The sequence below is a fragment of the Choristoneura fumiferana genome, chromosome 5 (genome assembly GCF_025370935.1).
Source record: "Choristoneura fumiferana chromosome 5, NRCan_CFum_1, whole genome shotgun sequence".
Taxonomy (NCBI): Eukaryota; Metazoa; Arthropoda; class Insecta; order Lepidoptera; family Tortricidae; genus Choristoneura; species Choristoneura fumiferana.
Window position 1 is genome coordinate 22,341,437 of NC_133476.1, and position 25,087 is coordinate 22,366,523.

The 25,087-nt window shown below is 44.1% G+C and overlaps 1 protein-coding gene and 1 long non-coding RNA gene across 2 annotated transcripts; one reads left to right on the forward strand and one right to left on the reverse strand.

Moving 5' to 3' along the window:
* Positions 1 to 59: 59 nt before the first annotated feature.
* On the reverse strand, positions 60 to 5,256 carry LOC141428438 (uncharacterized). Its single transcript, XR_012451424.1, has 3 exons — positions 4,950 to 5,256; positions 1,428 to 1,495; positions 60 to 351 (listed from the first exon to the last, which is right to left on the reverse strand). It is a non-coding gene; the product is annotated as an uncharacterized lncRNA (long non-coding RNA).
* Positions 5,257 to 5,478: 222 nt separating this feature from the next.
* Positions 5,479 to 10,662, forward strand: LOC141428437 (probable G-protein coupled receptor Mth-like 1). Its single transcript, XM_074088444.1, is given in 6 exon segments — positions 5,479 to 6,600; positions 6,603 to 6,635; positions 6,638 to 6,829; positions 6,911 to 6,989; positions 9,287 to 9,613; positions 9,979 to 10,662. Coding segments are annotated over 6 exon segments (1,857 nt in total). The 5' UTR covers positions 5,479 to 5,777; the 3' UTR covers positions 10,382 to 10,662.
* Positions 10,663 to 25,087: the final 14,425 nt, after the last annotated feature.

The following is a 25,087-nucleotide window of genomic DNA, read 5'->3' on the forward strand; positions in this document are numbered from 1 at the left end:
TTAACTCAAAAACTAATGGACCAATTTTAAAAATTCTTACACTAAAAATGCTAAATTATTCCAAAGTTCCATAGGCTACATACATTACACACAGTTATAGTACATTATAGTGCCATAGGTTATACATTCCGTAAATTAGGGTTCCGTAGGTACTAAAACTACAATAATGTAACTCAAAGTGTAAAGAAAGTCAATTGATTAGTTGCATTGTATTGGTTGATCAAAATACCATTTTGACGATTACCTATCCTTATTGTTTTTCAAGGTTCTTTACTCCGTTGACAAAAATGGAACCCTTAGGTCTGTATGTCTGTCTGTTCTGTCTAGGCTACGAGCTGTCCAGGTATCAAGCTGAAATGAATAATTAATAATTATCAAATAGTAAGTTGCTCCGTTCCCACCCGAGATGTGCCAGGACCAGGGATGTGTTGCGAGGAATGTGTTTGTCATGAACCAATAGGAACGCTTCCTTTACCTTTCGTTTCCTCGCTCGGGTCATCTCGAGCGGAAACAGCTCTGCGGAAAGAGGAAAGGTAAATAAAGCGTTTCTATTGGTTCATGACAAACACATTCCTCGCACCGCACATCTCTGATGGGAATGCAGCCTAAAATTCGAACGGTGGGATTTTATAAGGCGTAACAAACAATCTTTCACAGTCAAGCCAATAGGTCAATTAATTGGTAATAGATTATGATTCTATTAATTTTGATTGACTCTTTGTTCGTTAGGTCCGAGACCGAGAGGGTTACACGGTAATCCTTTCGTCACTCTGACCAGAATGATTGACATGATTTGATTATGATAGCGCAGATCATTGCCTTCATTGTACTGCACGCACAGTACGGTGTCAATTCAGCGCCATCTACTGGAGAAGTTACGAAATAATTGACATCGCAACGATCACAGATGGCGCTGTAAATGTGAAAAGTGCTGACATTCTGATTACATTAACGCACTATTTCGTCGAAGCGTCAAAAGATGTCGCTGGGTTGAACCTATTTACTTGCATGAATAAAATTCTGGACTTATAGAATAATTATAAAGGGAAGGAGAACAATCTCACTGTATGCAAGTGTCTGTCAAAACGTGTTAAACACAGCGCTACAGTAGCAATTGGTTGCATGGCATTTTATAGAAAGCTTTATAATGACAAAATCACCCAGTAAAATCACTCAATAACTTTTTTAACAGACCGCGAATATAAATCACCATCCACGTTTCCTCACATTAGTTATTTCAGAATACCGACAGGTACTCTTGCTACCTCAAAAAATTACTGGAGGGATTTGAATTTGTTATTTATCGCTTAAAGCTGGACACTTGCAAGTTTCTTCCCGTAAGATATTGTTGTCCTTCCCTATATAATCCATAATCCGGACGAAAATTTTAAACTATTTGACGACAAAATGCATTTTGAACGCCATACCTTAAGAAGCGCCATCTGGTGCCGGATAGCTGAACTTCACATTGACGACGTGCGTGCTGGGCCCATATCTGTCACAATCGGTAGATACTTTTTTATGAAGTACGATATTTAACTCCATGTATATTATTGTATATGTATAATACACAAGTGATTATTAATGAGTGTGTGTGTGTAAGTAGTGCGTGGTAATGAGTAGATAATCTCTTACCTGCAGTTTTTTCATTGTACATAGATACCGTGTTTCATAGTTTAACATTATTAGTACAACAAACAGTAGTTTAACATTTATTGCTTATGACCTACACTACCGATATTATCCAAATAGAAATAATGTAGGTTTCATTTTTCAAAACGACTGGATTCGATTCCCGAACTGAATACCAAGTGTTCTTTTTAGATGTATGAATGCAGTTTTTCTTGTTACTAAAATCGATGATATGGTTCCTAAGAACAGATCTTCGTATGTCTTATAGTTTCATACTTTCCCATACTGACCGATCTAAATGAGTCGCTCTGTAGGTATAAGCAGCCTACATGGCAGGCAGCCTACGGTATAAAATATACCTAAACTTGGAAGATTCCGTAAAATAAAAAAATCTTAGAAACATGTTACTTGATTTTCGTAACGGCTACGGAATCCTATTTTGGGCGTGTCCGACACGCTCTTGGCCAGTTTCAAGCAATTGCCACAAGTTCGAGCAATGTTATGCGTTGTTATACAATAAAATATTTGAGATTTTTTAGGGTTCTTCATAATCGTTAGTCGATCACCGAGAGCCATACAGTAAGTGTAATGAATATTCCTTGGCAGGCAATCTGACGTCATACTCGTACGACATTTTGTGTGAAGAGAGTCCACAGTGGACAGTTCGGTAATAAAGTTGTTGAATTTTGATTTGCGGGTGAGTTTGTGCAGCTTTCCTCACGAAGTTAATCATGAATCATTATGGTTAATTTCAAACGCAATTATGTTGATGAGTTTGGAAAAAAAATCAATATTTTTGATATTACGAGTACTATAATGACGTAGCGATTGCACGCCGGTTAATTTCGCTGCACGTAACGTATTATAGGCACCTAATAATAAGTGTTTTTACCAACTTCATAAAGGAGATCTATTCGATTTATATATTTTTTCCCTTATTTTTTGTTTGTGATCTCAGAAGTCCGTCATGTATAAACAGATTAGGTACTTAAAAAAATATATTTGTTGAATTGCCCCGCGATATAGGGTAAGTTTGCAAATACAATACCTACAATACAATGACTCTTTATTGTACCTACACCAGAAATAGTAAGCGATAAGCGAGTACAGGGAACTGGTGGCCCTGAGTCTACATTTCTGAGAGAAAACCTGTGCCCAGAAGTTGGGAACTACAAAGGCCTGCCCAGCATGGGACGTATATACAAATACATATATGCCGAAAAACTCAGAGGTGCGAAACTGGGCTCCGATTGAGACCACGACCTTCCCTTGAGAGGCAATAGGTCAACCCACCTAGGCCACCACAACAGAACCAGAGCAGTTTAAATTACAAGCTTTTATTTAGTTTCACCTGTCCCGTTGTTTGCCTGTCTGTCTGTCTGTAGTCAAATCTTGCAAGTTAAATTCGACCAACTTCCAGTAGTTGGATGGATTTGAAATATTGGTATACTTAATTATCTATGTGAATTACCTACGTGATAATTCAACAATCTGGTAGTGACATCCTGGTAGGTAGGTAGTCCAGCCAGGATCGTTCGTCTCCACAGAAAGGAACTCTTCAGCGGTTAAGGGCATCAACTTGAAATTTGGTATGTAAATATAGTTTGGGTGACAAAATATAAGTACAGTCAGCAGAAAAAGCTTGTATTATAAATGTTTTTTTTACCAAAAACTTATTTATATCTAAGTTAATAACTAATCCTACTAATATTATAAATGTGAAAATTTATGAAGATGTTTGGATGTTTGTTACTCAATCACGTCTAAACCGTTCAACCGATTTAGATGTAATTCGGTAGATACGTAGTTTAGTAGAACCTAAAACTGCTAAAAGTGGCTCTGAAGCGGTACGCTTCGTGTGCTCTGCCTGGCTACGCCCCATTTGGGAATACAAGCGTGATTTTGTGTGTTGTACAGATAGTTTCAAATTCAAAATATTTATTGCATGGTCACGAGTTATTGCATATGTAGATGTTAAATAAGTATATATTATTTAGTTAACAGTACAGCAAGTCCTGTCTCGGAGAGACGTGCAATAGTCTATTTAATAAATTAATAGATTTATAATAATTTATTCAATAATATTCCCGAATTAGAAAATACCAATATAATGTCAAACAAGAACACATAATATAACATAACAGATAATAAACACCGATTAATATTAAATCTCATAAATTAATAACAATCCTATCAATAACAATTCTGAATAAATAAACAATAGTCAAATGTGCCAAAAACATTATCTCGACTTCAAATATAATGTTATCTACACCCATATGTATAGTAAATCGTCCATTAAGGAGCGGCCACACCGCTGCCACCCACTGCTTAAAAAACGGTGACGGTACGGTGCCCCTAGTGTAAGTTTTCGGTTACAAAATACGTCTCGATCGCGTTCGCGTTCTCAATTTGTATAGAAACCCGAACATCGCAAACGTTCCGCTAGAGGCACTGTTCGTGTTTCCATATAAATTTAAATTATAACGCGAACGCGATCGAGACGTATTTTGTAACCGAAAACTTACACTAAGGGTACGGAATCGCAGTGACGCATCGTATGCGCACCGTTTTTATCGCATGCTCTTTACACCACTGCTTAAAATACGGAAACGCAGTGACGTGCTGTAAACGTCAGGACTTTACCGAACAAAAGTCGTGATGTTTACGGCACGTCACTGCGATTCTGCACCGTTTGCGCATTTTAAGTAGCGGTGTGGAAACTAGTGGAAAGCATGCAAAAAAAAAACGGTGCGCATACGATTTTTAAGCAGGTAGGGCCGCTCCTTTATGCGTTCAAAAACCATAGATAATGACCAGCATTACAACATTGGACTCTATTATGAACACAGCAGTATCGTAATGTTCATTACGACACCGAAATCGATATCGTAATGATCATTACGATACCGGAGTCGATATCGTACGTAATGAACATTACCTACCTCACCGGAGCGGTGGCGGGGCTGCATCTTCTGGCGCAGGAGCTCATGGGGCATACATTATAGTTCTGGTTGCAATCTATAGTTCTACATACATACTCAAAGTTCGTGAACGCATGATAGAGGATCTAATATATTATAAAGTATTGTATGCAACTGTACGTAATTAGGCCGGCCTTAAAACTCTCTTGTGGTCCTTTTATGAAACTACACTCGTGTTTTAAGGACCCTTATTACGTAACAGTTGCATAAACTACTATTTACCACGCATTATACAATTGTTACCACTAAGTATACTAATACGTATATATTATAGAGTTTTATGAACATTTATTAGGTATCTTAAATCTAATATCTAGTCTTTCTTGTACTTACTCCATAATTCCTTAACTGAGTAGAAACATTGTCCCTTAGCCATCTAAGTAGGTTGTGTTTTAGTTCTTTAATTGGCAGATTTTGAACACCCGGATCTTCGTCATTTATTGAACACCTGGATCGCCATACTGCCCATACCTACTAAAAAGAAAGAAAGAAAAACATTTATTGCAACAAAACACATTAAATAAATAACATACAATAGGTACACAAACAATTATTTGTTGTTGTTTGTTGTAAACAATTGCTTTCTAGGCAACGAGAGTTTGTTGGGTAGCGAGTATTACTTAAAGGCCCCCCTGGAGGCCCCGGGAAGGACATAGGATAGTTTTTATCCCTGAAAATTGCATAGCTCCCGCGGGATAGCGATAAATGCAATATACGCGAACGGAGTCCTACATAATTTACAAAGTTTACAAATCTAGCATTTTGAGCGTAAAGAAAATGTCGACTTGATGTGTTTTTTTTTTGAGTTTATGACTCGCCTCGTGCGGTCAGGGGGAGGAGCCGCGAGTGGCGAGCGCTCCGCCGCGCGCCGCCCGAGCGGGGCCGGAGCCGCGGAGCGCCGCGCCGCGCCAGCCAAGTCAAGTCAGTCAGTGACAGTGTGGCTCCCGAGGCGAGAGCACGCGTCGCAGCCGGTCGAAGCTCGATAGCACGTGCTGATTTTCGCGATCGACGAAGCAATTATGCTAGTTCACCGACATCGACTCGCGAATATACTCGTGCCCTACCCTGGATTGATATAATATTGTGACAGTGAAATATTAGTGTGGTCGCGACGATAGTGTTGCGGCGGAGGATAATGAGCCCGTTCTCGCGGAGAGGACGATGCGTTCGCGACTCGGTCCTTCGGTGAGCGGCGCCATGCTGGGCTGGCGCGTGGCGGTGCTGGCCGGCGTGCTGGCGACGTGCGGCGGCGCCGGCGTGAGGCCCGCGCCGCTGGGCGTGCCGCGCTGCTGCGCGTCCGGACACGCGCTGGCGCCGGACGCGCTGCGTGCCGCCGTGCTGACGCGCGCCGCCGCCGCCGCCGCCTGCCGGGAGGACGCCGCGCGCGCCTGGACGCCGCTCGTGTACGCGCCGGCGCGCAACGCCTACCTGGAGCGCGGGCGGCTGCCGCTGCACTGGCGCGCCGAGCACGCCGCGCTGCCCGCGTGCGCCGACCTTCGCGTGCTGCCGGAGCACGCGGCGTCGTACGCGCTACTCGCCAACAACGGCTCGCTGCTGCTGCGGAGCGCGGCGCGCGCGCTGCCGCCGGCGCGCTATTGCGCCGACGTGGCCGCCGCGCTCGTGTGCCTCGAGGACGACGAGCGACCGCCTTCCAAGTGCTGCGCGGAGGGCGCCGCGTACGACGGCGCGCGCTGCGTGCCGGACGCCGAGCGCGCCGCCGCCGCGCTGGCCGAGCTGCGCGCGCTGGCGGCGGAGGCCGGCGAGGGCGCGCCGGCGCTGGGCGTGGGCTGGCCGCTGTGCGCGGGCACGCAGTACGCGGTGGCGGGCGCGCTGGCGGGCGCGCGGCTGGAGGGCAACGGCTCGGTGCGGCTGGCGGACGGCGCGCTGCTGGCCGGCGGCGCGTGGTGCGCGGAGGCGGTGGCGGTGGCGGACGGCGCGGCGGGCGCGCGCGTGCTGACGTGCGCGGGGGCGGGGGCGGGGCGGGCGGGGCGGCGCGCTCCCCGCGGCACGTGCTGTACGGCGTGGGCTGGCGGTGGGCGCGCTGTTCCTGGCGGCGACGCTGGCGGCGGGCTGCGCGCTGCCGGCGGCGCACCACGCGCTGCACTGGCGCTGCCAGACGCAGTACGTGGCGGCGCTGATGCTGGCCGACGTGTTGCTGGCGGCCACGCAGCTGGCAGGTGACCAGGTGCCGGCGCCGCTGTGCCGCGCGCTTGGTAAGTGTCCCCCCTCCCCGGCTGCGGCTACTGTTCGCTCCTGGTCGGTTCATCCACTAATGTGCCGTTTTCTGTGTGCAGCGGTGTGCATGCATTTCCTGTTCCTGGCGGCGTTCTTTTGGCTGAACACGATGTGCTTCAACATTTGGTGGACTTTCAGGTGAGTGAGCACCACCGTTCGCAGAAACGTAATATATATAAGGTCCGCGTGGGATTCCGTTATCGCGCGCTGTTCCCTGGGGAACTGTGCAATGTTCCGGGATAAAAAGTAGCCTATGTCACTCTGGCGTGCTCTGGCCCATAAACTATCTCTATGCCAAAAATCACGTCGATCCGTCGCTCAGTTTCGAGGTGAAAGACGGACAAACATACAAACACACACACTTTCACATTTACTTATAATAGGTAGTCTGTGATAGGTAGGTACTTGTGTCAAATTATAGTACGCAACACAATACATTGCTCTTCGAATACCTAATATCAAAAAATTCATATGATCTGGTAGGTACCTATTCAATGTTAAACTTAAAATGTATTATTGGAATGTCGTTTCAAAGCACTAATTGCAGTACGTCTACAAAGTATATTAGTCGATCATACCACAGGTAAAATAGGACTTAGGTAATACGACGGTTTGGCGGCAAAACATGTACATCAATGAAACTTTGTTTATAACTTTTATCTTGGCACTAGAAATGAGGATCTGCCGAGTCCTATCAAAATTTAGGCGTCCTACCGCCTCCCAGGGGGTATGGTCAGGGGCCAACGTTTAAAAAAATGCAAATTTTACAAACTAGGCAAGTGAGGTGTCATTTTCTATGTATTTTTTTTGGCGCTGAATCGAATGAGACTATAATACACATACTCATAGGATCAATATTTTGCGAGATATGAAGGGTTTTTGGTGAAAACATAGAACAGTCTAAAAATCACTTTCCAACAAATATAATATATATATTTTTTTCTCGATACCCTGAGTACAGTGTGGGGTACTTATCGTTGGATATAGGTCTATTAAAACTATTGGGGGGTTGCTGAGACAATTTTTAACCGACTTCAAAAAAAGAAGGTTATCAATTCGGTTGTGTTTTTTTATGTTTGTTACCTCAGAATTCCGTCATTTATTCAGAACCGATTTGAAATTTTTTTTTTCATTCGTCTAGGGCTATCGTGTATGAATTCGCCACTAGAGGCGCTAGTGTAGCGTGAGGTCTCCGAAATGTCAAATCTCATAGTTTTTTACAATTACTTGTCTTAACATTTATAATTACTTGTGAATATTTTGCAATATCTGAAATTAATTATGGCAAATATGCGTTCCGGGGCAATGAATGTCTGTTTTCGAGACAGTTTTGTCTTTCGGAAACCTTTGTCCTCCCTTTTTTCCGAATAAACCGGGGACTATGCAACACTGTGGCATGCCCGATATTATTATGGTACGGTTTTAAGGTTATTAAATATGATTTTAATCTAAACTTTGTTTTCACGCCCGTAATAACAGACTTTGAAAGCTATACTTAAAAACCTCACGCAATAGTGCGCCATCTAGTGAGACAAAAAACGATAGCCCTCATTAGGTCCCATAAGCAGCAAATCAGTATCTGATGATTGGATCCTAAGGAAATCGGGGGAACGAGCAGTTGACATTGAACTATTGTATCTTAGATCTTGAACAGTAAAAAGCGTGTTATACTTAACAAAAAATAGAACCGACTACAAAAAACCATGAAAATAATTTTCTACCAGTCTGAAGTCGGTGCCTCAGCACGCAGCACGAGCCAGCTGGAGTGATTGAAGCCCAATATACCTACCTACTCGCATAGTTGTAGGCGAGGTAGACGATTATACTTAGGTCCACTCCTGCTGGCTCGTGCTGAGGCACCGACTTCAGACTGGTAGAAAATTATTTTCATGGTTTTTTGTAGTCGGTTCTATTTTTTGTTATAAAAAAATTCTATCCAGTGATCTGTTTGCGAAATATTCAACCTTAAAGTGGAAATTTTCATTAAAATCGAGCGTCGCCCCTCCTCTAAAATCTACTGTTGGGTGGAAAATTTAAAAAAAAAACCAAAATGGTAGTAAATAGGTATATCAAATTTACAAGGAAAATTATAGCGGCTAAGATTGCTTGAGAATTATTAGTAGTTTAAGAGTAAATAAATAGCCTAAGGTATAAAATATAACATAAACTTGGAAGATTCCGTACACAATATGAAATCCTTAAAAATATTGGATGACCAATGATCCCAGTAATATTATAAATGCGAAAGTTTGTAAGTCTGTTCGTTTGTTACCTCACCACATCTAAACCGCATGAACCGATTTAGACGAAATTCGGTATACAAATAGTTTGTGTCCCGGGGAAGGACACAGCGCGATAGCGATAAATGAATTACATGTACATAATAAGTAGTAGTAGGTAGCAGTGGTATGAGGTGTCGTGTGCGTGTGCCGCAGGGACTTCCGTCCGACGAGCCTGGAGCGCGGGCAGGAGCGGTGGCGGCTGCGGGTGTACACAGTGTACGCGTGGGGCGGGCCGCTGCTGGTGGCGGGCACGGCCGCGGCGCTGGACGCGCTGCCCGCGCCGCCCGAGGGGCCCGCGCTGCTGCGGCCGCGCTTCGCCGTGCAGCGCTGCTGGTTCTACGGCGACGCCGAGATCCTGGTGTACTTCTTCGGGCCCGTGGGCGTGCTGCTGCTGGTCAACCTGGCGCTGTTCGTGTCCACCACGCGCCAGCTCACGTGCGGCCTCTGGCGCCGCGACGAGGTCAAGTCTACCTCCGAGCGGTGAGTGCTTCGCCACACTACTTTCTTTTCTTGCAATATTGTAGCTGTTTCTTTCTTACGTTAAATTATGAGAATATACATATAAGTGTGCACGTAAGGGTGCACTATTATTACCTACATACTCCTAAATATTTAATTGGCGCTTCTAACTATGTACGATGAACACAGTTCCCCCACCCCTGTGAAAATACGCTTTCCCCTATAGTTTCACCTAACTGACACAGAGAGATAGGTACCTATAATTCTTTTAACTTTATTTGTTACTGTTGTCAGTCAAATATTTGCATTTCCCCCGGCTGCCTCATATCTCATATCACATGAAATGTTCGATGTTTTACTAAGCGGCGTTGTGTTGCTATTGTTAGGGCGGCGCTGGGGCGCGTGTGCGCGAAGCTGGTGGTGGTGATGGGCGTGACGTGGGGCGCGGACGTGGTGTCGTGGGCGGCCGGCGGGCCCGAGTACGTGTGGTACGGGACGGACCTGCTGAACGCGCTGCAGGGCGTGCTGATCTTCCTGGTGGTGGGCGCGCAGCCGGCGGCCTGGGCGGCGCTGCGCTCGCGGCTGGCGCGCGCCGCCGCCTGCTGCCGCGCGGCCGCCTGCTGCCGCGCCGCGCCCGCGCCGCGCCCGAGCCGCGCGCGCGCCACGCACTCGTCCACGCACCTGCCCTCGTGCGGCGAGTCGCTCACCAACACGACGCAGGCGCCCGCGCCCGCGCCCGCGCCCGCGCCACCGCCGGACGCCAAGCCTCCCATGGAGACCGTCTGCTGAGCGCGCCCGACACCCGGCTTCGATGTTAACGTACTGCTGTACTCGATATTTATTCTATTCTACAGTATTATTTTTGTATTTTTGTTAACGATTACGATTAGATGTTGTATGATATTGATAGTGTACGTCGACGCGCCCCCCGCGGGAGGCCGTCGTAGATGTTCGTTTGTAAATATTAAATTGAGTGTCCATCCCCCGATGGGTAACTTTTGATGTCGTTGGTGAATCTTGCCCCGATCGATTGGCTGTTGAACTGAATCTAATAAATATTAAGAAAAATATTGATTTTGTTTTATTTTCTGCCGTCTCAGATGCGCCAGAGCAGATCTGCGCCACACTTTTATTATTTCCCTGATGTTTTTTTTTCAGTAATCGACCGATCATTATCACAACAGATCGCCCCATCTGACGCTATAATTGTCTGATGCGCTCCAAGTCACAATTTCTTTAACCGCTTCGTTCAATCAAACGAACCTATTAAATGAAGGTAGAAAATACTTATGCGATCGCAAACGCCCGCGCGTCAGACACAGCTGCATATTATATCCGATGATGGGAAAAATTAGAACACCTGCAGATTTGGACTCTGTCTATCTATATCGCGTTGAGCCAATTAATCGACCCAAAATGACTTGTATCCTTGTCTAGCTACATCTATAATAACCCCCAGCAGCGGCGTGTGCACGCGCTCGTTTATATCTTTTGTTCGCGCGCCGCTCCCCGCTCCCCCCTCCCCGCTCCCCGCTTCCCGCTGCATCCATTATATGATACAACGCCATAAATTCTTCAAGCGGAAGAGGTCATCCTGTTGTAATGTGAAGAAAGTAATTCGCAAACAATACATCAATTTATGATCTCATACGGGCTACTGCCATTGTGCGGAGTTACTTACACGCGTATTAATAAAACATTTCGACGTAACATCGGTGTGAATCGGCGCGTGAGTGGGGAGCGGGCGACCGCAAATGACCAGCGACTACAAAGGCAGATGCCAATTCGTAGGTACCTCAGATTATATGCTATGCCACAACAACGTGCTGTTGCCGCGAGTGGTCACGTGGCGCGGCTCGCGGGTGCCTCGGGCGAATTGTATCCCGCACCGCGTAATGTTTGCGTCTGTTAACTTACCATGTCTGTTAACTGTACTGCATGGGAGTACTTCCACCGAACTTCTATGAAGTTGACTGTCTGAGACTGATAGTACCTACCTAGGCTCAGTCAAAAAAAATCACCGTGAATCATTCACAAACTAGTGCTGCAAATGTCATTCAAGATACTAAGTACCTACTACAACTGCCGGATTCAATGTGAGATTGATTATGAAATGGTTCCCTAGAGATGCGTGATTTAGCCCCACTAGCCCCCTCAACTGAAGAATGTTTAGAAGATAAGTATCAGACAAGATAACAAAAAAGCTCGGCATCTGCATTCAGAAAAAGTCTTGTATCACAACACAATATTACCACAAAGGCTACATTTATCATATCTCACATTGAATCCGGCAGTTGTAGTAGGTATAGGTACTTAGTATCTTGAATGACATTTGCAGCGCTAGTTTCTGAATGATTCACGGTGATTTCTTTTGACTGAACCTAGGTAGGTACATAGCTCAATGATATTTATATTGTAAGTATTGTAACTAGGGGTAAGGTCACACAGAGACACGATGGTGTATTTTATTTTATACAAGCTTTTATTTAGTTTTACCTCGTTGTCTGTAGTCAAATCGACCAACTTGCAGTAGTCGGATTGACTTGAAATTGGACATATACTTAAATGTAAATTGCGTGACAATACAATAATCTGGTAGTGACTTGATGTCCTGGTAGTCCAGCCAGCAGGATTGTCTCCGCAGGCCGGAACTCTTCAATGGTTAATGACATGGACTTGACTTTTGGTATGCAAATGTAGTTTGGTTGACAATGCAAGTAAAGTCGACAAAAGTACAGTCAGCAAAAAAGTTTGTATGAAAAATGTTTTTTTTTTTAAATCAAAACCAACCTTATTTATTGAGAGAATACGTGAAATGAGTGACGTATATCCTCTGAATAAAATGTGCAGCATTACGTTTCGGTGTGAACAGAGCCGTACCTAACTGCTACTTATCAACATTTATACCTCTTGGATGAAAACTGTCGAATTAAAAGTACCCTTCTATCGACTTCACTTTAAATAGAGAACAGACATTCTGGAAAAAGTACCTAAAGGAACAAACGAAAATGAACCTCCGTTTCACATTGACGTAGGCCGGGGCCGGGGCACTTCACATGCGTCGCGGCTCGCGGCCGCCGCGCGTGCGTGGCCTTACAAATAGCACACTAAAGCACGAGTACCTAGATTATTATACAATACCTAAAGTGATTTGACTACCTCTATAGTTCCTACTCAAACGACTACGACAGCCGTCTGCCTCATTACCTACGTTATTTAGGATTTTTTCTGAGTTAACGCGGTTAAGCACGTACTGGGCGGAAAGTTACGACCGCTCCTCACATATAGGTACGGCGTTGTGGACTCTGTGTTATCTATCTCTACAAAACAAGCGGGGACAATATCTTTTTGTTTCGATAGACAGGTACCAACAGGAGGCAAGCTGCGCTGTGCGCTGTGATCTAATTAATTATCCTATTAGCTTTAAAATTCCGTAGTGTATTGAGCTGTAACTTTGAACCAGAACCACAGAATAAGTAATAGTACAAGTACCAGAACAGAATATACCCCAGGATGCTTCTCGCGCGCAATGCTCTCAAAAAATGGGGAACAGCAAATAGAGAGCGTGTTTGCGCGGCGCGTGAGAAAGTGCCCGCGCTACACTTTCCTCACACGTCCCATTCACTTGTCGGTCCGGCGGCGATGACCTCCCGCGCGCCGTCCGGCCGCGCTGCCGGACCGCCGCCGCGGTTGAGCAATGCGCTTATCCCCTTCTGCCGGACTCGAGCTCCGGGAAACGGTAATTAGTATACAGCTACGCCGAGACTCCGACCGCTTTCCTGTGCAGCGCGTTTCCTTATTAGATGCCACTTTTTATTTGATCCGTCAATTACTCTAACGAAGACCCATTTAAGTTCCGATCGAGGGCATTATAGATCGTTCACTCCACTCCTGCTTAATCAGTTGCGCTCCCTTTAGCCGGAAGTCATTCTTTTGCTTAATCGAGGTTAGAGAATTCTTATGGCGACATTTATTCCTACTTGACTTAACTTTGTTAGGTTGAGGCTTAAAAGCAAAATAGTTGGGTTATGGGGTGGAGGCTGGCTATTGATGAAGACGTAGGAAGTTAACTTTCTCTCGAGCGGTGCGCGGCTGCCGCGCCGCCGGACGCCGCTGCGCGCGCGCCGCATTCCGGACGCTTTGTTTTGAGAAAGTTTCGCGGAACTGCGCTGGAGCGCGGCCCCGCGGCATTCCGGCCGACGGCCCGGCCAGACCAAACTGGGAATTACATACTATTACATAATTGAACTACACTTAGAAGAAGCACCTCAAAGATTTTCCGCTTTCAAAATTCTTAGTTTTATTTTACCTATATCTATCAACGGAGTAACCTAACTCAACGAAGCTCCAAATTGTATCTTAGAAAACATTTTGGGTCATGTTCATTTAGGACAGGGAAATAAACTAAATTCCGACATTGCACCACAGATTTACATTACGTAGACCGGTAATACTACCTTGGTATACTTACGAGTATATACCTACCAGTAAATTATCGAGTCCAGTCTGTTATCAGCGTAGTGGTCACAGTGGCAGTGGCACTACAAAACTCACTTCGACTTGGAGTTACAACTCGCACATAATGGCTATTCGAATTTTGAACGCTATACAACACTACTGTAACTTTCACCGTTGAGTTAAGTCAGTTAAACAGTAAATACACTGTGTTGCTTTTGTTCCGTAACCGTAAAGGAACATTTGTCAGGTGAAATAAAGTTAATTTCTACGAGAAAAGTGACCGCTAACTCTAACTGTTTAATAGATAGGTAATAAAAATTAAGATAGGTAGGTACAATTAATTACATACCTATTTATGGCAGTAAAAACAGTGTAATTTATTCTTATTTATTTTTTATTTTTAAGTTTTAAAAACTTATATAGCACAAAGAGGTGAACAAAAGTGTTGTTCTCTTATTAAGTTTGTATTATGTTAAGTCTTGTAATTTTACCTTTCCCAGCATTGACATTGAACAATGGAAAAACTGATACTTATTATTGTGTCTTTTCAAACCTTGACATATTGCCAATCATGGAGCTATACTTTCAAGAATTGATTTGAACTGTAAACAACCTGGGCACCTGGACACATTTAAGACTTGACGCCGGAGACTTTTTATTTTTAAATTTATTTAGGTACATTTACAGAGCTATGACTGAATTTATATGAGAAGTACGATTTCATTTTATTTATTTTAGATTTGAGTTTGACCAAACAATTAATTATTAATGTTAACGTAAATCAAGAAAAACACGGTGTAGGAATAATAAAGAATAATATTTTTATTGCTTCTACATTACCAAATAAACTAAGTAGGCTTAAGTTGACTTAAAGTATAGCAGTGCAGTCCTGTCTGTCATACTATACCTACCTATCTACCTAAATTATTGTCAGCCTAGTCTGTGCCCGCCGAAGGCAAACGTCAAAATGACAGGCATAACAACGTTAACCAACATAAGCTAACCTCAACATGCATTTTATGTTTATGGGGGATAAGCCTCTTAGGGATAATAGACAGGTACAATTTAGGTCAGACCTTGTCAAAACCACTTAGATCTTATATCCGTCGGGCTTGGAATGGTGGTGCAGGGCAGGTGCGCCCCCCTGCTGCCCGTCGCGGCCGCTGTGGAATGTCAATGCGCCCGCACTCGCCTTGCGGGGCGGGGAGTGAGCGCTCGCTCCGAGAGCCCATGTATGCGAAACAATGCCACTGGCCGTGGCCTGCGCGTGCGCACTGTGCGCACTTGCTAAATGAATCCGGCCTTGCGCGCTGCTGTGTGCGCGAGGACGCCCGCTGCTTCACTCACAGTTGCCTTCGATACAAAAGCTAACATCTACAATGTGGGATATACTCCCGCATAGAAGAGCAGAATATTAATTGCTCAAACTTGGTACAAAGAAGATGGTTTTCCTGCATACAATTTATAGTGCGACATATTTTGTTGTTGTTTTGTTTTGTTTAAAAAAACATTAACAATGGATGACAGTTTCATACATTTTGACATGTTTCTTAACCCGGTTGGGTCCGTCCAAGTCCCAACTATTTGCGTCGTGTTAAGCGGGTAGGTACCTACCCGTACAATGAATATCGTTCAGTAAAGTTTATTTTTTTAAATTCGACATCACTGAAAATAAAAACCGGTCAAGTGCGAGTCGGACTCACTCACGAACGGTCCATCCATATCTATACAACATTGAACAAAAAAAAAAACGTTTTTTGTATGGGAGCCCCCCTTTAATATTTATTTTCTTCTTTTTTAGTTTTTTTTTTCTTATAGCGGTAACTGAAATACATAATCTGTGAAAATTTCAACTGTCTAGCTGTCACGGTTCATGAGATACAGCCTGCTGGGCTACTACGGAACTCGAAAAACGAAGTTCGTATCGTACCGTCCCGCTGACGCTTATATTATTTAATACGAGAGCGAAAAGGACGGTATGATACGAACTTAGATTTTCGAGTTTCGTAGTAGCCTTGCTGGTGACAGACGGACGGACGGACAGCGGTGACTTAGTGTAGTTAGTTATAGGATCCCGTTTTTACCCTTTGGGTATGGAACCCTAAAAACCACCAATTCCAAAATCAGGGTCACTCTAGTGTCCATCTGATTCGTTGCGAGAATTGCATAATGCACTGAATGTAGTATAAATTTCTCAACTCGCATTCGGAACAGGATGCGCCGCGGCCTCCGCGCGTCGTGTCGCAACGCTGCGCGCCTTCCGCCTGCTGGACATGGCCATCCATGTGCACTTACCCAATTTAAGACCTATTATAATTTCCAACCATGTTTACTACTAAAGGCAACCAACCGCCTTACCTACATACCTACTATTTCTACGCGAACAAATAGTAAAAGCCCAGCACTTGTTTAACAAAATTATTCTCAGGGTCTTAAAAGACAAACTCAAAGGCTACTCACTGTAAAGTTGATGATAATTGGTAAAGTTTCTACCCATACTGATGCACAATCAGCATAACCGTTCGCTGAATGCAGACGTCTACAAATACAAGAGAAGAATCGAATCCATAGTTTAGTATTGCTTATATTTTTTCATCACACTTGCTCGTAAACAGTGTCGTATAACATGCAGGCTACCTTGGTTGCAACCCCCCAAATAAAACCCTCGACCTGTTCTTGTCATGAAACCCGTGGTCGGTAAACGAGTCATTGCCCGTACTAATAGTGCTGCGCGCGCTGCTGCGGGAAGGACCTTCGCACGCACGGCCACGGCATCGGCAGGCACATGCAGGGGGAGGCAGCCAAGAGCGCAGTCAGCGGTATCGGCAATGTTTGTAAAAATATTAGTTTTTCTATTACAAATGCGATGAAAAACTTTGTATACATGTCGCACGGGTGGTACTAAAGTTACGAACATCGACTCATTAAAGCCCTCAGTCTTCGACTTCGGGCTTCTAATAGACTCTCGTTCATAATTCCTTATTTACTGTCCTTAAGACACAATATACTAAAACATATGCTTGGTAATAACAATAGGTCGATTATCGAACGGGGTCCAAACCACAGACCTAACAAAGGCGACACCGGACACGGGAAGCAGCGCCCCACGCGCAGGCAGCCTGCCCCGAGTGCCCCGCACCCGCAGCGCGCGCACAAGGGACGCGCTGTGCGCCGGCGCTGCCAAACAACGCCCCATTGTTCCCCGTGCGCTGCTACTTAGGTCATTGTGGATAGTGGATACAGGACAATGGCGATGTTTTAGTTTCCATATGAATGCGTGCGCCGCGCGCTGCTCCTCACGCGCCGCCGCCGCCGCGCGACAGGATGCGATTACATCAAATGAGACAGCTCATTTGATAAAGCTTCTGCCGAGCGCGACCTTCGACAAGATGACAATAATTTATGTAACTGATGCTCTCAAACGATAAGACGTACCTAAGTACAACATGAGCAGATATTGACACAGGGAACATTAGGACCTACTGTAGTAGTCCAGGGTTTCTGGAATATGCATTATTTTCGTCAGGCAACCGAGACTGCGAGTAGCACGAGTTATAGGTGTGCTCACTCAGGTGCAAAACGTCGCAGTACCTATACACGAGCTTTGCCTTGCTTGTAATCACTGACGTCACTTATAAAATGAAGGCAACCCGGTGGGAATCGGGTTTTTATGGCAGCACGCTGCTGGTATGTCTAGAACAGTCTAGAACAGAGTTTTTCAAACTTTTTCAGGACGCGGCCCCCTTGGTTTGAAAAGTTTGGCGACCCCCTGCTCACCTCCACTTACATTGAAATATCAACACACCTAGCACTGACAGTATTTTAAAGATACTGCAACCTCCTCTTTCCCCGGGGTCGCGACCCACAGATTGAAAAACACTGGTCTAGAACATCAAGTACGAATTCGTAAGGGTATGTAGGTATATGTGTGCTGATGCTGGTAGAATCTGAAGTGGCTTCGATCTGGCGACCTCATTCGGAGCAGTCGGGCGCGTCACCGGCGCGAATAGCTGAAGCGTTCTTTGTGCGGCTCGCGGCGGCTGCGAGTGCGCGGGCGCCGGCGCGACGCCGCCGATAATTCTGCTGCTTTCGACCATTACGACATCTACTTACATTCTGCGCCGAGCGGCGAGGCGTGAGGCGCCCGCTCTCCGCCTGCGGCCGCGATAACTTGCTGGTATTTATGATAATAAACTTACAAAACCACTTAAGTGCACTTACTTTATCTGAGACGGTATCGCTAGTTTCTACTTCCTTTATGTAGCAGAGAAGATACTTAAGTAATGGCACAAAAGCTAAATTCTTAATAAATAAAAAAAACCGCCAAGTACAAGTAGGGCTCGCACCGTACTGTTGCGGCAATTTACGTATAGAAAGACGGTCAGCAAAGTGATCCAATAAGGTTTCCGTTTTTCCTTTTGAGGTAGGTACGAAACCCTAAAAACGGCGCGATTTTGCGCGGAACTAAAAGCATCGTTGTTTTGGTAGAAGAGCAGATGCCATTGTATAAATGCACGTGTTGAAATCGATGATTCACTCGTTGGAAAGCACGATGCTTTACGAAGCAGCACGTCCCGCCCGGGCCGGGCCGTGCGTCAGCAGAATACGCGCGCGTTGCGCAACGCGGGCTCACAGACGCCTGCGCAGACACCTCGACAAAGCGTTCCACATCCACATCCATTACCATACAATTTAACTCGCGTACATCGATATATGTTATATAGGCGTACCAAAGCCTTCCAGACATCTTGTTCTCAGTTTCACAACTCCAACCTCCAGCACTTACGGCGCTGGATGCATCAGAGTACCTAGTATAGGTAGAGTATTCACGATAGCGCGTGCCGTGGTTCTTATTGCAATGACATTAATGACTAATTTTGAAAAAATCACGCCTCTTCTTCTTGGATGGCACTAGGTATATTAGGCAAATATAATGTAAACTCTAGATTTAAATGTAACAAGTGGATCGAGGTCAGCCGTTGAGGAAGTGCGGCACACAATGCAGATCGTGAATCAGGTTCACGAGACTCCGATGGTCCAGGCCGCATAGATCGGTGTTCGATTAAGTCCAAGTGGGCTGTTTACTCACCTACTTCCGCACTTAGAGCTACTTACTTACCCGCTAAGAGATAACTGTAGATTCCGGGGTAAGTCATATGAGAAAATTTTACCTTTACTACTTAAACTGTTACAGAACGATAGATTTTTAAAACACGATACTGACGTAGTGGACTGACTTTTTAGTGTTTCTAATATTTTTATAACATGACTGATGGATGACTTCAGATTTTTTTTTACTAACAAACAGTGTGAAGGACGAGCCACAGTCAAATTGTAAGCCTTGCGACTTGCTCCTCAATAGACAATAATGATTGAAATGCTAGTTGTAATATTTAATCAGATTTTACATAAAGGCCAGTACCTACAGACATACCGCATTCCAAGTTTCCAACTGCAACCACCTGCAACGTAACTGCCAATTGCCGACTACCCATACATTTACCATTGCGCAGTTCCATTGCAGTCGGCACAACTGCACACTGGCTGCGATTGAATGTATTTGTGTGGTTAGTCAGCAGTTGCGGTTACGGTGCAGTTGGAATGCAGTCCGTCTGCACTGGCCCTTACTAGTAGGTAGATGGTTTTATTCGAACTTTACATTTCATTATGGTATCTTATACATATACATTTTATTACCCGTTTTTATCATAACAATAAGAAACAATGAAATTTGACAAAGAATGAATTAAATTCGAAAATTACAGTAACTCCGTGTCATCATTGCAAATTCGAGTTCTGTGTCGTTCTAGTGGCTTGTCTCAGTAGTAAGAGATGCGAGCGCTATCAGTGTCGTTGCCCTTTTGATTCAGTTCTTGGTATTACGCGTCGATAGCTGATGCTAGGAGTACCTAGAGCAAACATCGCTATCGGTCCTGTCCATCGGCTGCCCGGAGCTGCAGCGGTCAGCTGCCAGTAAACTTTCGTGCTACTTCGTGTATGTTCGTCTTTGTCTAAGGCGACGATGGAGGCAAACATCCATTAACAACCGGATGCCAGCTTAATATAGATAATTGCCTCAAGCATTATTAAACCTGTTTGCCAAAAGAATGTTAAAAGTGACCGTAAATGTCAGCGATATTGTTGTTGTAACCAAATAACTCGTTCAACCGATTTCGAATGGGATAATCGATAGACCTGCTCGTCGCATACCTACGTGCTATCGTGCTATAAGGCACCTACCTTCTATTCTTTCTTACGTGAGGTCGGTGTGAAATAACCCGCTAACGGTATTATGCATCGCTGCAATAACAGCGTGACCCGTTTATCTAAATATTGTGAGAAAAACTGTATAAACAGAAGTCGTCGTTCATGAGCGACGGCGGCGTAGCAAAACGCTCGGCAGCGCGTCGGCGGCGGCGGCGGCGGCGGCGGCGGCGGCGGCGGCGGCGGCGGCAACCCGACACCGGCGCGGCGCGGGCGCATCGCTCGCACTCGACGCTGGCTGGCGCCGCGCGCTCCCTCCTAACTACCCTTGCGAATTGATAATGAGAGCTGTGGCTAATTGATTAAAATGCTGTAAATTATCTTATTATATCGAAGGAAATTAATATCGCGTGACTCAATAAGTTTGGCTGTTGAATTGAAATTCAAGGTTGTTACTACATTCCCGTGGGAATTCCAAAAATATATCTCCCATCGTATCGTGATCTTCATTCACTGTGTGAAGAACGCACGTTCCAAATTTCATGTCTCTATACTTGACGGTTAAGATTTCAGGATTTTATTGGTTTTATGTGTAATTCTAGATATCAATTGTGACAAAATTCACGCAGTCCTTTTAACGTGATAGAGTAATAACCACACAGACATTTTTACACTTATAATATTAACTTAGGATGATGCAATTAATTAGTGTTAATGTAGATTTGTTTCGAGCGTGCGGTGTGGGAGCCGGCGCGGGCGCGCCGCTGCGACCGGTGTGTCGGTCGGTAGTGCGTCGCAGCCGCAGCGCGGGCGAAGTCCCGCCGAGATCCATTCATGCTTTAATTAGTTTACTCCCGGAGATTGTTATCAATTTCTCGGCAGCGAATTATCCGCCGCCGCCGGGAACCGAGTGTCCCTTCCCAATTAATGTCATAGAGATTCAATTTACAAGTTCAGCCCATTCTCAATTAAATTAACAATTTTGATGAAACATTTAACTTCTTATTCATGGAAGTACAGTTTCCTGTTTTCACTCCTTGCAGCATTAGGTAGTAATAATTACATAACTCCCCCCCTCCCCCTGCTCGTGACACTGGGTATTGCACCTAACTAGTGCCAGACGTTCGAGTAAGTTCGCATACGATTATTTGTAGCTCGGCTAGTATTTCATTTGTGTCTGGTGGCTATACTCCGAAATTCACAATTCCAAGTTCGTATTCTATCGTCTCTCTCACACTTCTGGTAAACAGATACTATTAGCGTGAGCGGAATGGCAAGGCGAAGTTCGTAAATCGAATTTCGTTGTAAAGGCCTGATTTGGTCAGGTTCGCGACACGATCGAAAAAGCTTGCCGAGCTACAAGTAGGCGTGGACTTACTCGTACCTACTAATTCTTACCTCTTGAGTACTTAATATAATAAATGCAAATGTAACTGTCTGTCTGTCTGTTAACTCTCCACTCTAAAACAAGTAGGTGGTGGGAGTGGATTTGGTATGGAGGTCGGTAGGTAGTTTCAAATCCTAGAGGACATAGGATAGATTTTATCAAAAAAAAATGTAAAGTTCCTATGGGAATGTGGTAAATTAAATGTCCGCATACAAAGCTGCGTGCAACAGCTAGGAGCTAATAAGCAGTTTATTATTGCTACGCTGAAGCAGAAGTGTTTCTGTCGATATCGAACTGTATTTGAACCAGGAATCGAAGCTGTAAATTATAAGGTTAGATAAGAGTCTTGATGATTTACGAGGCTGCGGCCGCCTCTCGGTGCCGGAATGCAGCGCACACACGCGCGCCGCCATTAGCTGCGTCCGCGCACGAACCGGTTGTCGCACGCCCCCGGCCCCGGCTCGCCGGTCAAGCAGAAACCCCACAGGTTCATAGACACGTTGGCTATACATAGAACTTTATTTAATTCAATAGCTATAAGTAACAATAATGAAATAACAGTAATAATTACATTCTTAGGTTCTCTCACTCTCGGGTTGCCTAACGAAAATGTTGACTTCCACGCTCTTCTGTTTTTTATGAGATAAACGCTGCGTTTGACGCACATTATTTTTGTATCCGATAATCTACGCGCTTGCCGCTGCGTTCACCGCGTAAGACAATGTTTGGTAGATACTAATAAGATTATCTCATGCAAAATGTATGTGCGTCAAACGCATTTATAGTTATGGAAGTATAGTGAAGCTCAAAATAAGTGAGCTAACCGCAACGTTGTTGTTTAACAGACTTCAAAAAAGGAGGAGGTTATAGTCACTATAATATAGTGGGACCACAACAGTGCGAGCTTTTCTCTAGGTCTCGAGGAAGCTCGCCACACTCAAATATGGCCCAAGCACGCCAAGTTTTGAATTAAAAATAAAAGATAATGTATTCTTGTGTATCGAAAGGGTGTGCCATGGATGCCCTATGTCAACTGAACACCCATATAAGACGCTAACGGGCTTGGGTCTCTCGGTGAGTGATTTGTGCGTTGGTTCCACAGATGCGCCGCCGTTTTGCAGGCGGGTTCCGCAAGAGTGTTCGCGCCTGCAGTCTGCGGTGCATGCCCGCCGCCCGCCGCCCACCCGCTATCACGCTGCATTTTTTCATCTTTGAATGGGAAGAGAATAATTACATAAGATTGTATGTTTCGAATCGGTATGCGCCTTTATTGCTCCCGGTACCTATAGGTACGTATCAATGTACAATTGTACCTATACCTATCCGTATAAGCTTAGCTTCAAACTCCGTTTAACTTCTATAATAACCTATGTGATACCTACCTATACATTTAATCTACACTTACCTACCTTTCAGACTCTTTTCAAGATTCGGCCTGATTTCGTGAATCTCAAAATTCTCAAAATTCTTAGAATTTTTAGTAAAATATACACTAAATATCAAATAAAAAACTAATAAAAAATTACTATTTGCTTTGCTTTTTAAAAAATATATAAAATATGGCGTCCATTAGTTTATAAAATCAATACCTACTGAGAATAATAAATTAAAAAAAACCAACTGACGCTTTTCGAGCACGAGATTCTAAAAAAAAACGTTGAGAGCACTACGTTAGGTGTTTTTTTTTATATTTTATGAGTTCCTTTGACTTCTCCAGGATTCCATCATCAGATCCTGATCTGGTACCAACTAGAAAGTATACTACCCTTTATCCTTACGATTTTTAAATTGTATGTATGTTTGGGAAAGAAGGACTCTTATCTTATCTATTTCATCTGGTATTGTGTTTAGGGTTAGTAAATGGTGTTTATTTATCAATAGCAGCTGTGGGGGCAGATCGGTCGGCTCGCTGGTGTATAGGTAGGTAATTAATTACGCTGTGTTTACGCACATTATCGCCGCGTGCTACGTCACGGCGAGTAGGTACACTGGCTACTCGTAATAAGTATTTAATTTACTTACCGATCTATTTAAATTATCCATTGTGACGCAGAGAGCTAGGAACAGCATTTTTTAGTGGGAAAATGTACAGGAAACACGTTAAATATTAACTAATGGAGGACATGGAGGTTTTGAGTAGGTAGGTGCTATTTTGTTCCTTGGTAGGTATTAAATCAGACCGAGACACCATTAACTAATCTTCGTTGGGTATTCTAAATCGATGTCTACCTGTACCTAGCCTACTAAACTTTACACAACAATTATATAAAACAATACAGTAATCAGAAAGTTGCCTGGAAGAGATCGCTCTTGAGCGATAACGCCGCCTATTGCTTACCTTGTAAGTTTGTCTCTATGTACCCGTGGTCTGGTCTGGTGCACAATAAAGAGTCATTAGTAGGTATTGTATTATATGTGTATAATATTGTATTTTATATTAATAATTGCACAGAATTTTAACTATAATACCTACATATTTGTGTGAAAACGCAGCGCAGCGCAGGCAATTTTTTTAAATCACACTACTAAATATTACTTCAAACTACAACCCTAATACAATTTTCGTTTATGTAACACGGTCAATTAGAGATTTAATTTTCACCATCGGATGATAATTTCGAGCAGGTAATGTGTTTTAAAAATCAGTCTCCTAGTCGTCCTTTCGCACCCCGTATGCTGTGGATATATTATAACACATTAATAGGTACATAATTATCGTCGTAACATGCGCAGGCGCGGGGCACGGGGCGCGGGGCGCGGCAGCATTAAACCAGCAAGCGTTCGTTAACTGCCCGCAAACAGCGAGATAAAGCCGATTAAATAATGAATGCGAGGTGTAAGCTCGACGGTTTATGCTTTTATGCAATGCAATATCCTCCGTACCGGACTTCATAATGCGGTAAAACTAATAATATTGTTTATGGCCCTAATGTTTATTTCAAGTTAAAATGAAATTCGAAGGCACCTAAAGTCAGCCAGGCTATTTTTCTTTGCCAGTCCATATAAATATGTAATTTTGTCTCGAAGTACTTATATTTATTTTGCCTGTACTCGTCGATATTCCTTAATTAATATCTTTTATTGGCTGTAATGCTCTAATTAACTTCGGCGAAATACATTGACGTGCCATAAGAACGGGACTTCACTTCTTCATTAAAATTTGTATGGAATGTGAACCGGTGTATTTTGCTTGTGTCAGTATTAATATGTATTTAGTTAAGCTGCGTAGTTACTTCTCGTAGAGAAATAAATTACATAACTGAAGGTTAATTTCTTAACGCTACGTATACTTATGTGATGCCCGCGTGGGAAGTGAACTACGGCATAAACCCTCTCAATTTGAGAGGAGGCCTGTGCCCAATCTGTGACGTATTTAGGCTGGAATGATGATACCAAGGTTGTAGTGATTCTCCTCTTCTCAGTCCTACAGTCCTCACTATCCTTTT